Source organism: Vulpes lagopus, chromosome 18, assembly GCF_018345385.1.
Source record: "Vulpes lagopus strain Blue_001 chromosome 18, ASM1834538v1, whole genome shotgun sequence".
NCBI lineage: Eukaryota > Metazoa > Chordata > Mammalia > Carnivora > Canidae > Vulpes > Vulpes lagopus.
Window position 1 is genome coordinate 17,117,950 of NC_054841.1, and position 17,669 is coordinate 17,135,618.

At 43.7% G+C, this 17,669-nt stretch overlaps 1 protein-coding gene across 9 annotated transcripts in view; it reads left to right on the top strand.

Moving 5' to 3' along the window:
• Positions 1-17,669, top strand: part of PTPRT (protein tyrosine phosphatase receptor type T) — a 1,030,023-nt gene that overhangs the window by 333,059 nt on the left and 679,295 nt on the right. For all 9 annotated transcript variants that reach the window (XM_041733397.1, XM_041733399.1, XM_041733398.1 and 6 more), the window contains 2 exons: positions 761-1,032; positions 12,805-12,886. In XM_041733397.1, coding sequence (XP_041589331.1) covers positions 761-1,032; positions 12,805-12,886 — 354 coding nt within the window. The remainder of the gene's footprint in view (positions 1-760; positions 1,033-12,804; positions 12,887-17,669) is intronic.

Genomic DNA, 17,669 nt, shown 5'->3' on the forward strand with positions numbered 1-17,669 from the left:
ATGATATATAGAATCATTCCCTGTGCTGAATACAGTGTTAAGGGATAGTTTGCAATTATTCCTTGTACTGAATGCTGGAGTCCTTGTGATCGTGTTCGAATGACACTTCCTATATTGTAGAGCTGCTGCTTCCATTGAGATAGCCTGAGCTTGCCCAAGGTTTGTATGTCACATTTTACTCTTGGAAGTTGCATTTGACTGTATTCCTGGGGTTTTGTTCCATGTTTCCTTTAGGACCTGCTAGATACAATGTTTTTTCTGTAAATGTTTATAGACTGTCTACTTTATAGAAATACTCACTCATACATGTTATGGTCTCTTAATTTTTATTATTAATTTTTAAAAAAGGTTTTATTTATTTTAAAGGGAGAGAGAAAGCACATGTGGGGAGAGTGGGAGGGGGAGAGAAAGATAATTCTCAAGAGACTGTGTGCTGAGCTTGGAGCCTGATGCGGGGCTCGATCCCAGAACCCTGAGATCATGACCTGGGTCTCAATCAAGAGTCGCTTGCTTAACTGACTGAGCTACCCAGATGCCCCCATCTCTTAATTATTAAACTGCCTTGCTGAGCAGTTATAAAAGTCCCAATTATAGAAGAAGAGAGAGGGGTTTCCTTCCTCAGGATCAGTCCTGAGGATCAGTCAGGCCCTCCTAGAGTGACTTGGTTTCTGACCACCATGGTTTGGGTATGACTGATGATCAGGAGGATTTTCTTTCTCTTTCTTTGTCTCTACTTCCCATCCCCTCTGTGGGTCTCCAGGATCCTTCATGATGGTGAACAGCTCTGGGAGGGCCTCTGGCCAGAAAGCCCACCTTCTCCTGCCAACCCTGAAGGAGAATGACACCCACTGTATCGATTTCCATTACTACTTCTCCAGCCGTGACAGGTCCAGCCCAGGAGCCTTGAATGTCTATGTAAAGGTGAACGGCGGGCCCCAGGGGAACCCTGTCTGGAACGTGTCTGGGGTCGTCACCGAGGGCTGGGTGAAGGCAGAGCTTGCCATCAGCACCTTCTGGCCACATTTCTACCAGGTATGGCATGCTATGGTTTCATTGTTTTTTGAAAAGTAATCCTAAATCTTTGTACCTCTTGCTTCCCTAGACTTGTTAGGTTAAGAAAGGACTTCACTTACTCATTTATTGTGCACCTCATGTTTCCTGAGCTTCTCCTAGTGTGGCCCTGCTGGTACAGAGGTGATCTAGCAGGGCACCTGCCTCCCTGGAGGTCCGGCTTAGGACGTGGGGACCAATGATCATTAAGCAGTTACTGTAGAGTGGGACATAGTGGGCTCTCCAGGATGCCGGGAGGAACAGAGACATTGAAGCCTTTTATAAAGTGATTGCTTACAACGATTTGTTGAGGGACATACTATTATTATCCTTATTTTACAGACAAAAAATTTGAGGTTCTGAGAGCTGGGATAACTAGTCAAAAGATCACCCCTGGGGAAAAGGGTGTTTGGGGGAAAGCCATTGGGAAGGCTTCCAGGCAGAGGTGGCAGCCAGGTGAAGTCTTGAAGGATGAATAAATAATTACTGAAAAAGGAAGGAAAAAGGCATTTGATTTTGTCAGGGATGGTACATGCCGTTGACTGCAGGAGGAAGGGAGTGAGTTTTGCAGAGTTTGGAAACTCTTACTTGTTTAAGGGTAGGTCACAAAGGGGATATGCAGGGAGTTAAGCTTGCAGAGGCAAATTGGTCATGGCTGGCTTCGAATGCCAGGCCAAGGAGATTCAGGGGAATCCCTCGTCTACAGCACTGCTACTCCAACTGTTGCGAAAGAACAGTTTTTCTCTTTCAACTCATTGTGGACCAGTACTTTCATGACTGTAGTAAAAATGTCACAGCAGTGCCACATTGCTGCAAACACTTCTCCCACTCCACCTACTTATGCCACTGTGTGCTGAGAACACCCAGGGCACAGGCTTCTGGCAGTCTGTGGAGCATGCCTGGAGGAGCACAGCTCTGTGCCCACTTGGCCTGGGACCCTAGAAAGCTTTTCTTTTTGTTAAAACAACTTTGTATATTTAGGTACAATTTATATATCCTAGCATTTACCCATTTAATTATGTTATCGGTAATTTTGAGTAAATCTAAGTTGTGCAGTCATCACCATAAAGCAGTTTTAGAACATTTTCATCACCCCTATAAATCCTTTCTGCCTTTTTTGTGGTTTTCTCCAAGCCTACTGTTGAAAGGTTTTAAGTAAGAAAGTGACATAGTCAGATCTGCATTTTAGAGAAATTTTTTTAGGGTCTGAGGCAGAAAATGGACCTGAGGCTGGCAAGGCTAGTGGCTGGGAGCTTCTGAGACATCCTTCAGTTCAATGTCTGTGATACAGTCCTTTCAGATGGAGCATGCAGGCAGCCATAGATAATATGTAAATGCAACTGTGTTCCAATAAAACTTTATGTATAAAAACAAGTTGTGGGCCAGATTTGACCTCCAGGCCATAGTTTGCTGAACCTTGATGTAGGTAGTAAAACTGAGGTCTAGAGATGGATACTGAAATGCAAGAGCACTCAGCAAATCATTGGAAAAGCTGTGACCAGAACCTGGATGCCTAATCTCAAGACTGCCCTCCCCACCATATAACTAAGTATAAAGTAACTGTGTCTGTAAGACCATGGGTTTCCCCAGTGAGGCGTCAGAGCTCCAATTAGAAACCCCTATCAAGGGCCCGACATGGATGGATTATAGGATAGGGCTATAGGTGCAAGTCTTAGGAGCAGGAAAAGTAATCCAGGAGAGGAACAGTAGCACTGCTGGCCCTGCTCTTTGGTAGGATATGGAGGGGAAAGAGGACATTTCTTGGGCATTTCTTTTGTCCCAGCTCTGTGGTAAGTGTATTGCCTTTCATTTATCTATGTAGTATCTCCTTGTGTTGGAGAGCAACATGTCTTCTGTTCTAGAGCAGGGCATATTATTGGTAAACTGAGGTTCCCATAATTCTCCCTAGGTCCTCTGACTCCAAGCTCAAGTTTCCTGCTTTAGGGGTTAAAAGCGCATTATGAGAATCTTCCTCTCACTAGCTGTGTAATGTTTGATGTATCCTGTCATCATTTTAAATCAGTTCTCTCATTTGTAAAATGAAGAAGGAAATAGGTACAATGAAGGGTTCTTTAGTGGATTGAATGAGATAGTGTATATATTAACATGTCAGGCTTGTGGAGGGATTCAGCACTTGTTCGGAAGGAAGGGAGGAGGAACAGGAAAAGAGGAAGGAGGCAGGGTGCTTTCTGTGCAGAGATCCCCACCGCAGTTGAGCTGTCCTCTGTTAGTTATCATCCCTGTGATAAGCAACCTCATCTGGGAGAATTTTCTGATTTCCAACTTGTTGGCCACTACAGCATCATTACGACACATTATATCCTCTGCTCTGAGCTTTGTGGTGAGAAAACCACTAATGTACTGGAAGCAGCAGTTTAGAACAGATAAATCTCTCTCTCTCTCTCACTCATAGATGCACACACACAGCCACTAATGGATAGTCTCATGGCCGGACACACACAAGTGCCTAATCATGGGACCTACATGCTCCCAGAGTCACTGCCCACACATACATCCAGGGGAGAGATGAGGGGACTGTCAGGAGATTCAAAGACACAGAGTAGATTTTAAAATTCATCAGACCCCGAGCTCTGGTCCTATATGTATGATTCTGCAGACTAAATACAGTTTTAGTTTTTAGCAGTGCTGGGAACTCAGATCGTGATGGCTTATGTATTCATTTATTAAAGTCATATTTCATAGTTCCAAAATTGACTTTTAGCTCTGTAATAAACAGGGAAATTTCATCTTTCCTATTACTGGGGCTCTGTGGCGCCAGGGTCTCAGCAGGGCCAGGGATGAACATCCCTTGGCCCAGTACCTCCACACCTGCCTCTTCTCCGGGGAGCAGGGGCTTATTAAAACTGCCTAAACTGTACTTTAGATCTCTGCCCCCTTGCAGGTGATATTAACTCTATTTTATGTTTTTAATGATTCTGAACTGTTCTGTCCCAAGGTTTAAAAAAAAAAAAAAGAGAGAAGTTTTTATCAGTTTTACAGCCACCTGCTCACTCTGTTTTCCAGCACCTGCCTGGGTGAAGTTGCCTTTTATTTAGCGCTTATAATTGCTATGTAGACACATGAAATCTAGGGCCTTCCAGGCTTGGATTCAGCTGAACTTGAAGTCTAGGCCCTTTCTCAGGGATCGGGCACTGGCATATGGCACTCTGTAAGTTTAGTGACTTCACATGCAGTTCTGCAGTTCTGGGGGTGCATCTCACAGAGGGAGCCCATCTCCTACCCTTAACCCCCCCCCCCCCCCACATTTCCTTTCATCCCTCTCCACTGAGCAGTAAACCCTCCTCCTTGTCTTATTCAGGCCTCCGGGGGCTGAGGTGGGAGAGAGACTCTTGATTTCACCCTAAGCAATCCCTCTTCATCAAAATATGTGGTTGTCTTCCTAAGAGGGGTGCTGGTGAGCCAACATTTTTTCTCTCTTTGGAGAAAATGTTTGCAGCCCCTTAAAACTTCTGCTGTAGAGATTCCCTGCTCAAGGACTACAAAAGGGGAGGATAAAGTGCCAGCTTCCTTAAACAAGTCCTGACCTATCCATCCCTTCTCCCAGCATGCATCCTACCTGGTTTTTTTGGAGAGATTGAGAGGGACTCATCTCTGAGCCTCTCCTGGAAAATTAGTTCCTGGCTTTGTCCAACAGCTCATGCATAGGGAGAGGTTTGTGCTTTTCCACGCAAGTACTAGGGGGTCTCTAAGGTTCTAGAGACTGGGACGTATGTAGTTGACTGTAGGTCCACGTGGTGGCCTTGGGGTTGAAGAATGTCCTGCAGAGAAGGCAGGTTTCCTAGCCTAGGCCTTCCACCCCATCCCTGCCTCTCAGGGTCCCTGCCCTCTGACATGAAGCATCCCTGGGTGTTGGCATGGCCTACTTCTGCTCACTCTCTGCCCTGCCTCCCTACCCCCTGTAAGCACTAAAGTAGCCTCTACAATTCTTTACTCACCTTAGTGCCAGCCTCATTGAGAGTTCAGTGTGGAGGGGACCTGCCTCAGCACGTGGGTCCAGGTAGGCCTTAGAGTGTCCAGCATGGACTTTCTCCTTTCTCTCTGGCTCTGTTTCGATAATATCCAATCTTACATCTGTGTTGTTGACTCCTCATTCTCCAGGCATTGAGGGGGTCTATCTCCTGGCAGCTTGCATGATTTTTATTAGAAAAAAAGTATAATTCTGGAGTGGCATGGCAAAGACGGGAGCCTCTTGGCTCCTGCACATTTTGTGAACATTTTGCTCAGAGTGACGGGAGCAGTGACGGTGGGGGACTCAGTTCTGCCTTGGGAAGTCCTTTATTTTCAGTGTCTCCAGAGCCTGCCCTGTGGTATAAAAATTCTGTGGACCCTCCTTCTAATATCTCATGAGTCTGGAGACTTCATCAAGGATTCTGTGGGCTGCCATGGTCTCTTTCTTTATGATTCTGTACTTCCTCTCCACCACCTTTCCCACCTCCCTTTGTTCCTGCCACCATATGTGCCTCTTTGTTTCCATGTAACTCCACATGGACCTGACTCCAGCCTGTGCCAGATTCTGACAGTCAGGACTCACATCAGAGAGTCGGTTGAGTGTAGGAACTTCAGTGGAAACTTGAGATGTGGACTACAGGAGGTAGTTATGTAGGACAGTCCAATAGCTTCTTTCCCTCCCCAGACCTACCACCATTCCCTGGCATTTCTCCTCTTACTGCCCATCACTCTCCCCAGAGTAAAAACAAGGATAACAGCAATATTTGTTAACATCTTACCCTATATATTACAAACCTTTACGATTATTAACTCATTTAATGGAAAACCAGAGCATTCTTTCCTTTGTTTCTTATGGGGTATTTTTCCCCCTGTTTGAGAAACCCAAGTCTCACCTATCCTGATGCTTCACAAAATAAATTCTCAAGAGGAATTCTGATAAAAGAAAGATTTTCTATCTCTCTCTCTTTTTAAAAAGATTTTATTTATTTATTCATGAGAGGCACACACACAGAGAGAGAGAGAGAGAGACAGAGACAGAGACACAGGCAGAGGGAGAAGCAGGCTCCATGCAGGGAGCCCGATGTGAGACTCCATCCCGGGACTCCAGGATCATGACCTGAGCCAAAGGCAGACGCTCAATCGCTGAGCAACCCAGGTGTCCCAAAGATTTCCTATCTCATTCTAGAATTCTTATTTCTGCAGAGGAAGGAAGAGAGAACAGTGAACAAAGGTGTGTTTCACTATCACCCGTTCTGACCAGCCTTGCATTCATTCATGGCTGCATGAATGAAAATGGTATGACATGGGTTAGACACTGGGTCATAATGGGAAAAACAGTCCCAAGTGTTAGAAGAGTTTAAGTTGTACTTTGACGAACTGGGAAAAAAGTTAGAATTCTACTTAACCAGGTGTTTTGGTTAAATGACAGTTGAACTGCTTTCCATTGAAGCCTAGTAGGGGATGTGGCTGTGTGCTGTGAGCCAGAAGCCCAGGGCTTTGGTTCCCAGTCTGCCTCTGGCTCCCTCTCTGAGCTTTGGTAATGCAGCTGGCCCCACCTTTTAGGGCTTTTGAGAGACTGGGTCAAGATCATATAATAAATGGTCAGTATTGCCAACCTTTATTATAAATTGTGGTTATATTTTTGCTTTTGTTATTTTTATTATAATTCAGTCTCAGTTGATGAGACTGCTCAATACTAATCCCTCACTGGAGTCCTGACCCCAATTGACGACTCCTTCTGGAAGCTTGTTTCATTGATCCCTCACCCCATCCCCTTGTGTTGGATCCTATTACCTTGATTCATTTCCCTCTACCTAAAATTATGCTCAATCTCTAACATCCCCCCAAAAATCCTCTATTGGGCTTTTAGCACTTGACCTTGAGCCCAAGCTCTCTTCTCTGAATTACCTACTCTGCCTTCTATGGTGATTTCACCTAGTTTAGCTTTAAATGCCATTTAGATGCCAAAGCTACCATATTTGTAATTCTGGTCCTAAATAACCCATGAGCTCCAAAAACAGAATGCCACTATCCTACTCAACACGTCCATTAAGATGTTTACTTGGCATCTCAAGCTTGATAAGATCGAAAAGAAATCCTGAAGTAGCCCTGCCTATGTTTCCATGCACACATGTTCATCATGTCATCTTCTCCGTGTCAATAAATGACCTAAGAGCTCCCCAAATTGAAGAATTGACCTAAGAGCTCAGTCCCCAAATTGAAGAGTCCTCACTGAGTTCACTTTCCTTCACTTTTCTCCTCTTGTTCCAACAGCAGTTATCTCATACCTGCCTTCAAAATACCTCACCAGCCGACAACATCTTTGTTTTCCATAGCCACCATCATCATCACAGCCACCCTTATCTTTTGATTGATCCTTATCTATTTTAACCCATCTCCACAGCACAGCCAGGATGATTTTTGTAGAATGTAAATTAGATTATGTCACGTCCCAGCTTTAAACCTTTCAGTGACTTAGAGGAAAATTCAGGCCCCCTGCTATGTCTTGTAAGACTCATCTGACCCCACTGCTAATGCTCCAGCCTTGCCTTGTGCCTTTCTAGCTTACATACTGTATCTGAGCCACATCAGTTTCATTCTTGTGCTCCCAGATTATCCCCAGTGCTTTCCTGCCTCGTGGCCTTTGCCCTTGCCACCAGATTTTTTCTTGATAGGCCAATTTCATCCTTCTAGTCTCATCTCAAGTATCATCATCTCTTTAGGGTTCTCTCTTGACCACTCTAAGTAAAGTAGACCCTCCTCCTCTTAATTGCAATATTCTATTTATTTCCTTCATAATACCAATCATAAAAGAGTTTAATTTTATATATTTATTTAGTTTCCATTTCTATTCACTAGAATGTGAAGTTCATTGGAGTTAGGACCTTAGTCATCTCATTGACTTTCATAACCCTAGAATATGTCCCAGTATTTGGTACAGTGGAGGGTCTGTAAATGTTGAATGAATGAATGATGACCTTGATTTTGTTCCCAGTGGTTTTAGAGTTTAGGGAATAAGATTATTTGGGAACAAGCAGTTATAATGCTGTATGATAGGGTGATAGGTACTATAGTGGAGTTAACTCTGCAGTGGTATATAGCATAGTTATACTACAGCATGAAGAGGGCTACAAAAATGTAATGTACCTTAAAGCATTTAATTTTTGTTGTAAATATAGCTCATTTTTTTTGCAAAAAAATTGGATAATCTAGAAAATTTCAAAGAATAAAATATTCATCCTCCATAATCTTCCTGGTATCATTTAAAAATTTATTCATAGACTATTACCATTCTTTATCTTTTGTGAATTATCTAGTGAAGTCATATGCCAACTCTTCTTTTGGAGAGTTTATTTTGTTGATTAGTAAGAATTCTTGACACAAAACAGGTTATCGTTTAGCTGACCTAGATGTTACAAATACTGTTCTCAACTAGCCATTGGCTTCTAATTTTGTTTCAGACTTTTGTTAACATACAAAACATACTTTGAAATTTTAGTGATTATGGGAGGTATTATATATACAGACATATAATATTTCAGTTTTAAGAAATTTATTTTTAAGCTTTTGTCATTCATTTCTAGCCTTAGAGAACTTAGAAAATACTAGATCTAGACCTATACAGTTTTTGTCTTTGAGAGATTTATCGAAGTTAGTCTTTAACCTGTCATCTGATCTTTGTGTTAAATAACCTTTATTTAGTAAATACATTATTATTCATATTATGTACATACTTAAATCTTTACTTTTTTCTATTTGGTCAGAGTCTGGGACATGAGTTAAAATTTTCAAATTGTGTTTTATTCCCCACCCCCCCATCATTTTCTCTTTTAAAGTTTAACTCATGCATTAAAAATAAAGACCTCATAACCCACTTAATGGTTTTTATTTTTTTCCAGTTTAAATTCTACTTTGACATTTTTACATATTTTTACAACTATTTTCTGTTTATTTGCATTTTCCCATTATGCCTTTGTTCAACTTATTTTTAAGTTACCTGAGTCATTTTGTGTTAGGCCTTTAATAGTGTACAATAAAATTTTATTTATTTAGACAGTCTGAGACCTTTTCTCTATTTTAACCCATTTATATTTATTGTCACAACAGAAATAATTTTTCTTTTGTCATTCTTATTACACAGTTTGAATGCTTTTGTGTTTTTAAATGTATTTTCTGTGTTCTATTTTATTTTTTTCCTATGGCCTTTGCTTTTGTTTTCCTTTCAGCTATTGAAAACATAATTAGATACATAATTCTTTATAGAAAGTCTTCTGTTGACTTTCTCCTCTGCAGGCTGTGGCATTTATCCTTCAGGTAGCCTATTATTTCTGCAGACATTTCCTCATTCCCTGCACATTTTTGTTTCTGTGTCTCTGAAAGACCCTGTTACCTTAATAAACCCCTCTTCCAAATCAGTTGCCATGCTAGTGCCAGCTGCTCTATGTTTAATGTGACTGCCATCCCGAAGTCATTTTACATAATGCCCAAGCAGTCATGTGTGTGGTTTTAATGATTGATCTTACCACCCAAGGAAGCTGCCTCTTCACAACCATCACCACCCTCTCTACCAGTTCCTTGTTCTCTCATTATAGCTTTTGGAGCTCTGGGTCCGCCCTGAGACTGCTGGGCTCTGAATCCATTAACTTGGAGTGACCACATGGGCCACAGAAAGATTCCACATGAATGTTTTCTTGTTGGTCTCATCACCCATCTTACATTCTATCCATAGGCTTGAGGTGAGAAGTGAAAGACAGGAAGGAGAAGGGTCCATTGTGTAGGTTGTTGAAGTGGTAGAGATGAAGAATAATGAAGATTTGAACCAGAGCCATTGGACTAGAATCAAACTGGATTTGACCTACAAAATGATTGCCTCATATGGTTCAACTTAATAGCAGAGTTAGAAAGACATGGCCAGATTTAGAAGTACTAAGTCAGAATCAGAAAGAAAATACTGAGCGAGTCAGAAGGAGAAGCCCAGGCAGATGCCCAAATCCCAGTCTTCAGTAACTGGATGGGTCGTAGGGCAACCCAGTGAGGCCCATGTTTCAGGAAAGATAGCCTGTTGGGCAGTAGGGGAGACAATTTGATAGGGAAGCTGTTCAGATCGGTTGCATATAGATTGTGGTTGAGTCATCTGTGTAATAATATCTGAATGAAAATACAGATCTCATAGCTGGGTGAAACTGCTGTTTGGTGAGGAGTATGGAGTGGGGCTGACTGTCACTAAATTGGACTGGACTGTGGTGGGGGATTGTCACTAAATTGGTAGCCATTGGAGGAAGAATGTGTTCAGTGAAAACATGAGTAGGGGAACCTCACATTTGATAGTTATAGGAGGAGGAGTGCTTACAAAGAAACCTACCATGATGTTATCCCAGTTCTGTGAGAAAAATGGAGAATGAAGTGTCACTTGAGCCTGAAACGAGAGATCCAGAAAGGAAGAAGCTATGAACATTGATAATTGTAAAAAATGATCCAAGTATTAATAATAATAATTAGCACACATTGAGTACCTACCATGTGCCAAACATTGTTCTAAATAGTGCATTAATTCCTTTAACCTGAAAAATTATCCAAAGAAGTGGACACTGTAATTGCAGATGAGGAAACTGAGGCACAGAGCAGTAAGATAACCTGCCCAGGTTCACACACTGGTAAGTGGTATAGCCAAGACTAGAACCCAGGCATCCTGATCTGGAGCCCAAGCACTGCACTGTCTTCTTAAGATAAGGATTGAAACACTATCTGTTGGATTTAGTAACTATGAAGTTATTAGAATCTGCCATGAGAGCAGCTCTGGGGGAAGTGCTGGGGACAAAGTCCATATTATAATGGATGGGGGTTTGCAGTGGGAATTAAGGAAGTGTTGACAGTGAATGTAGATAAAACTATTATCTAGAGTATTATCTAGTCTATTATCTAGAGAATTCCTCATGTGATTGAAACACAACTGGACTGTGCTAATGCAGAACCTACTGCTAAAGGGTAGCTTTTAAAGAATAAGAGAAGCCCAAGCATTTATTTATGCCAAAATCAGGGATAAAAAGAGAGTTCAGAGATACAAGATAGAACCAGGAAGGACCAAGTAGCTGGAACACATAGCAGAGGTGGGGAGGGGTCAAGAGTGCCGGCATGCCTTATGGAGAGGAGGCAATGGTTGGCATGTGGTGATCCAAGGTGTAATCCTTTTTTTTTCTTCAAAGATTTTATTTATTCATGAGAAACAGAAAGAGAGAGAGAGGCAGAGACATAGGCAAAGGGAGAAGCAGACTCCCTGTGGAGAGCCCAATGTGGGACTCGATCCTAGGACTGCAGGCATGCCCTGAGCTGAAGGCAGATGCTCAACCACTGAGTCACCCAGGTGCCCCATCCGAGGTGTAATCCAACCTGTGATTGATGGGCAAGAAATTAGAAGTCAGCCCTTCTCTTGTTCTCTTGCCTCTTGAAGATTTGCTGTGTGTGTCTGCTGGGATTGGGTGGGTGATATTAAAGGGGAATATATGTGTAGGGCATGGAAGGTAGACAAGACAGATTTGTAGTAGACTTGTCAACACTGAATTGATGATGTGAAAGATTGGGGGCTTTGGGTGAGAATTATTTGGATGTTTAACTAGCTTGCAGGGTAATCCTGGGTGTGCTGAGAATACAGGAGGTCCAGGCCGTCAAATAGACCCTAGGAAGGTTGAAGTCCAGGGTACCACTCAAGCCAAACGAGCAGGTTTAAAAGGAGTGAGGGGCAGGAGGCTGTGCCAGAATCCTGGAGGATGCAACTTGCAGTTTCTGGAGTGGACAGGGACATGGCTATGGCTGAAGCTGGTTGAGAGATAAAGACCACTGGAATTAGGGAGGGTCCTGGGCATTGGTCGTGGTGACCACTTACATGGCTATATCCCCTAGGCAAAGTTAGACAATGGGTGACAAAGAAATATATTAAGGGAGTTTTAAAAGTTGTAGTGAAATACACAATTTGGGTGAGAGTCAGAATGGAGAACTCCAAGAATTTTTGCCTGTGGATCCCTGGATACCAACAGTTATGCATGGGGCTTATCTTCGAGAGGTGTTATTAAGAAATTCAGATGGGGAGAGAGACAAACCAAGAACCAGGCTCTTAACCACAGGCAACAAACTGGTGGTTACCAGAGGGGAGAGGGGAGGCGGAGAGAGGGTGTGGGACAAAGAGGGGTTGAGGATTGAGGAGTGCACCTGTTCTGATGAGCACTGGGTGTTATTTGAAAGTGTTGAATCATGCTGTTGTACACCTGAAACTATTATAACCCTGTATGTTGACTATATTGTAATTAAAATTGAAAAAAGAAATTCAGGTGAAATGTATTCCTGTGGGGTATAGAATCAAATCAGGGTAAACCCTCTTTGGCTTATGGTAGCTTCCAAGGTAAGGTCCTCTGTCCACCTTCCTAGGTGGGATATTAGGAAGTAGTTCTTCTCTGTGCTTCATTTGAAACAGTAACGAAAAAGGTGCAGATTGGGGTTGCAGGCCATGTTTGGGTGGTTTTTCTGCATTCAGGCATTATTTCTGAAATCCATTAGAAATGTTCCATGTGACTGCCTTTTCTTTTGCTGGTCATTAGAATGTGCCCCCCTCCCCCCCTTTTTTTACCTTGTTTTGAAAATCCAAGTCCATTGCTAGGGTAGCTAACTAGACTAATAAAAGGCCTCTTTGGGAGGTTCTTGTGGGAAGCTGAAACAGGGTTTGGGGGCTGGGCAAGCTTCCTACGATGCCTACAACCACTTCTGCAAAATTGACTCCCACCCTGTGTGTTGCAGGTGATATTTGAATCCGTCTCTTTGAAGGGTCATCCTGGCTACATCGCTGTGGACGAGGTCCGGGTCCTTGCTCATCCATGCAGTAAGTCTGTTCCCTCCTCCTCATGCAGCCTCGCTCCATATGAGACTGGGGAGCTTGGAGCCCACGGTCCCCCTCCCTCCCACCCCTTGCCTATTCATTCAGCTCACCACCATCTCTGGTTCTCTCTCTCCTTTTTATTCCTTCAAAAATGCTTACATACTCAATGCAATCAGTCCTGAATAAATTCGTAATTTCGCTGGCCTGTTCAACAGGCCAGCACCTACAGGAATTTGCAGAGAGTGGCAAAACATCTTCGTTTGAATCTCTCCCTGTCATTAAGGGAGTCTCAAGTCCTGATTGTTTATTAGTGGGATTCAGACCACTGAAGTGGAAGAATTAGAGGGCTTTGGATAGAATCTCGTGGAATTGTCTTAAAAAAAGAACAACACTAGACCACTGAGCAAATTAGCACACTGTTCACTCACAGGGAAAAGTACCCCAAAGCTATTAATTCTTTAAAAGTAATTTTAAGTACACCCATCAGCTCTCTGTAGGCGTCAGGAGAGATTTCTCACTGTGGGTAGTACTTTCGGTATGGTGTCAAGAGTTCTCAAAGGCCTTCTGCTCCTCCATGTCCATCTAGTTGCCCCCTTGGAGTTCTGTCCCTCTCTGCTGTGTTTAGTCTGAGATATCAGAATGTGTTCATGTAAGAACCTATGGCTCCCAGTGTCACGAAATCCCAGAGGGGAGTTGAATGGCATCATGTCTAGTGACATTTAGTTGGGGGTGGTGGTGGCTGAGTCAAAGGGATATGCATAGAGATTGTAGCAGCCCTTAGGAGGGCTAGGGTGCCAGCCTCATTAGTCTGTCTGAATTGCATGTTGGAGATTCCCATTGGCAGCAGCTGTTTCCAGGTAACTCCTAGGGGGCGCCTCTCTCTTCTCCCTCCTTGTAGCCATGAGCCACGCTATTGGCTATGGTGCAGTTGGCTATTTCCTCCACAAGGACCATGCCCTTGTGGTCCTTTCATGTTGGAGCTCTTCTTGTGCCAGCCCCATCCGTGTTGCTTTAATTGAAATGACACTTTCCACTTCTCCTACACTGAATTGGTTAGACCCTTAAACATCACTTCGTTCCCTGGCACTAGAGTGCCATTGTTTGACTCATTGCTTAGAGCACCTCTCTGGAGGAATTTGGGACAAGTTCCAAGGGGTTTTGGCAAGGCAGTGTTTGGGATAATTGTGTTTTGTGTCTATGTGAGGGAGCACTCCTTCCCCTAAAACCAGCCAGCCTCTCAGGAGTGCTGAGATCCTACTAGATTCTTCATCACTGTGGTCTAAGGTTCCTGCCCTCTGGGTTACTTGCTGAGTCTTTGGGATTTCCTTAGGTGGGTCTGTCCATGCAATCATGGACAGGGTGAAGAGGGTCCCAGAAACCCCCTGGCCATGCAGTGTTTATATAGTAGAAATGCAGTTAATCCTCCTCACCCAGATGAAGCCATTCCCTCCCTGGCCTTCTGGGAATCAGCATCAACTGCCCATTAAAGAATGATCTTTGACCTCAGACTGGACAGCTGCATCAGGATGGATTGGACCTCCCTGAGGTCCACTTAACTGCACACACTCAGCTCTGTCCCGCTCCCAGTTTTGAGGTGGTCTCTGAGACAGGGTTCAGTTTTCCTAAGCCCTGTACACATCCCATCCTCGTTGGGGATGCTCACCTCTGCTGCATCCCTGCTTCTTATCCTATGCTTGTGGTTTACCTTTGGCTTTTCTAGTAGGTGACTTTTGGCTCTTAGCAGGAGAATCTGGCCTGGCTCTCTTGTCTGAGATCCCAGATGTCTCTACTCAGAGTGGGAATTTCTACCTCTGTCACAAGGCCCAACGTGATCCAACATGATCCAACCTCAGCTCCACCTTAACTCCAAGCACCGTCCATGGTTTGCCATTAAAGCCAAATGCTTCCTTCTCTCTGAGAAGTCTGTATGGGAAAGGGTTCTCTGGGGGGTGTTTGGATGCCTTTCCACTCTAAAGTCTCATGTCTCCTCTTTGGAATCCACCCTACCCCGGGGCTGCTCCTGAATTTAGAATTCTCCTGAGATCCTTACATTCCTCCTGCTGAGGAGTGTGCACTGCACGGTTATGGAATTTCTGAAAGGCAGTTAGCCAGCAAATGGGCCATGGGATATAGCTCAAAAGGATGTGACACGGGCTGTGTTCCTGTGTAATGGGAGCACAGTATGGAGGTTAGTCTCGATGCTTAGGCAACTTGAACTTAAACTTCCCAGAAATCAAAGTGTGAGGACCCCATGATAGTGGCTGGAATTGGAAAAACTCCTTTCCCCAGTATGTACAAATATTGGTGGTGCATATAGTTCTCAGGGGTCTATCCACACACTGCTCCTGAGTCGTGTGAGTTGAGCAGTGCCTTCTTCAGTTTGGTGCTCAGTCCACAACCACTCCAGTGCTTTACTCCTACTTTCTTTCCATAAGTCAATTATTGAGCATTAGCTATGTGTCAGGAACTTGCCCTGGACATAGGGGATACTTAAATGATCCAGTTGGTTAGATCCTCATCTCCACAGTGTTAACTTAGCTGAGTGGCAGAGGGAAGAAAGTCACTAAATAAGTAATATCAAGTAGTAACAAGTATAATTTCAGAGAGTAATAGGGCTATGAAGGGAATAGATGGGAGTGGCTGCGGTGGGGGAGGGTGCCGTAGGTAGAATGGGCAGGGGATGTGTCTGAGCTGATACCTAAGTTCCCTGTGTCGTGACCTAGGGAGGGGGATATGCCAGGCAGAGGAAGCAGCAGGTGCAGAGGCCCTGCAGTGGGAGTCTGCAGATTGTTGCCTGAGCCAGAGTGTAGGGGGCCCAGGGGAAAAGGGTCTGAGCAAAAGTCAAGGAAGGAGGCTGAGGCCAGGCCATGGAAGGTGCTGAGTGTCATGATGAGGTTAGGTTTTAATCGAGGCACAAGAAGACACCACTGGAGGGATTTGTCCTAGGGATTGATTTGATCTCATTTAAATATTAGAAGATCACTTTGGCTGCTCTGCAGAGAGCAAGTTGAAGGGGAATAGAGAAGCCAGGGGACCTATCAGGAAGAAAGTTCTAGAGTCATGGAAGAGGTAGGTGATGGTGGCTGGATCAGGCTGGTGGAGAGACATCTACTCATCTTTCAGCATGTGTTTACTGAGCATGTACTCCAAGGCAGGCACTCTTCTGGCTTTATGGAAGTAAGACCCATTCATTCTCTTCCCTCATGGGCTTCCATTGAGATAGAAGACACTGGAAATGAAACAATCACGTAATTTTATACAATCTATAACAGAGGGTAAATTAGTTTGCTAAAGCTGCCATACAGAATGCTTTAGGCTGGGGGGATGCTTACATAGCAGAAATTGATTTGCTCACAGTTCTGTAGGTGGAAGTCGGGGATGAAGATGACAGGGTTGGTTTTTCCTGAGGTCTCTGTCCTTTGCTTGCAGGTGGCTGCCTTCTCGCTGTGTCCTCAAATGGGCTTTCTTCTGTGTACACATGCTCCTTGATATATCTCTGTGTGTCCAAATTTTCTCTTGTTTTTGGGACACCAGATAGATTGGACCAAGGTCCATTCTGAAAGCCCTAATTCCAAATGCTCTGAGGTGTTGAGCAGTAGGGCTTCAATACATGAATCTGGGGGGGGGGGGGGGCGGGAGAAGGCGGGGCGTGCAGAGAAGGGAGACAGAATTTAGCCCATAACAGATGGTCAGTAGTGCTATGAAGAGACAGAGCACAGAGAGATGGCCAGATCAGAGATACATTTAGGAGGTAGAGTCAGCTGGTCCTATTTGGTGAGTTAATTGGGGGAGACAGAGGCATCAAAAATGGTACACTCTTGGGTTTCTGGCTTAAGCACCTGGCTGGCACAGGCTGGGGTGGTGCATGTATCTTGGGGGCTGCTCATGAGATCGTGAGTCATGCTTACTTCTAGTGGCTTCTGAACTGTCCTTTGGACTGACTGACAGTGCTTTTTCCCCCTCCAAAGCCTTCATATGAATGCATTTATGATTTCACTCATGGTTGCCAAAAAAAAATTAACTATATTGAGAAATATGCATTCTCCTCAGGCTTTGTAATTCTCTATTTCCCTCCTCCAAAACATTTTTTTCTATTAACATCAGGTCAGCATTTATCAATAAGCGATTCCACTAAATATTCCAAAAGTTCCTGGTTGGGGTGGTTGGTGAGCACCTGATTCTCAATTGTATTCTCGATCGATTTGAGCCGAAATTATGACTTTGAATGATTGCCTTGCAGCTTCCAAAACACCGACAGACAGGCATAATACTCAAAGGAAATTATTTTCTCTTAAAAACCGACGCCTCTCATCTATAGTTTATAGCCCATCTAACATTTTTATGTTACTCTAGAAGTATCTTAGTCATAGCCACCCTCTGCTGTCATTTCTTGGTGTTAACTATTAGCAGGGCCACCACAGCAGCGACAACCACACACAATGAATGTCAGCACGATTTCCCAGCTGGTCTCAAAGTTTCTAGCTCCCAAGTGGACTTTTGGAATTTCTTAAACTTTTTTTTTTTCCCCCTCATCACAACCTTGCAGGGCCGTGTCACTGAGCCCACGGTGTGTCCGCAACATCTTTCTAATGTATGTACTGTTTTTTCTCCTCAATCGTGTGGCTTCCTACTGAACACTGTCAGGTTTAAAGAGTGAAATAAAGGGCACAGTAATATGTCTTCAGATGCGGCACAGACAGGACTTTATTTTTTTATCATTTTGCTGTACTTTCTTGTTTTTTTAATAATAAATTTATTTTTTAATGGTGTTCAATTTGCCAACATA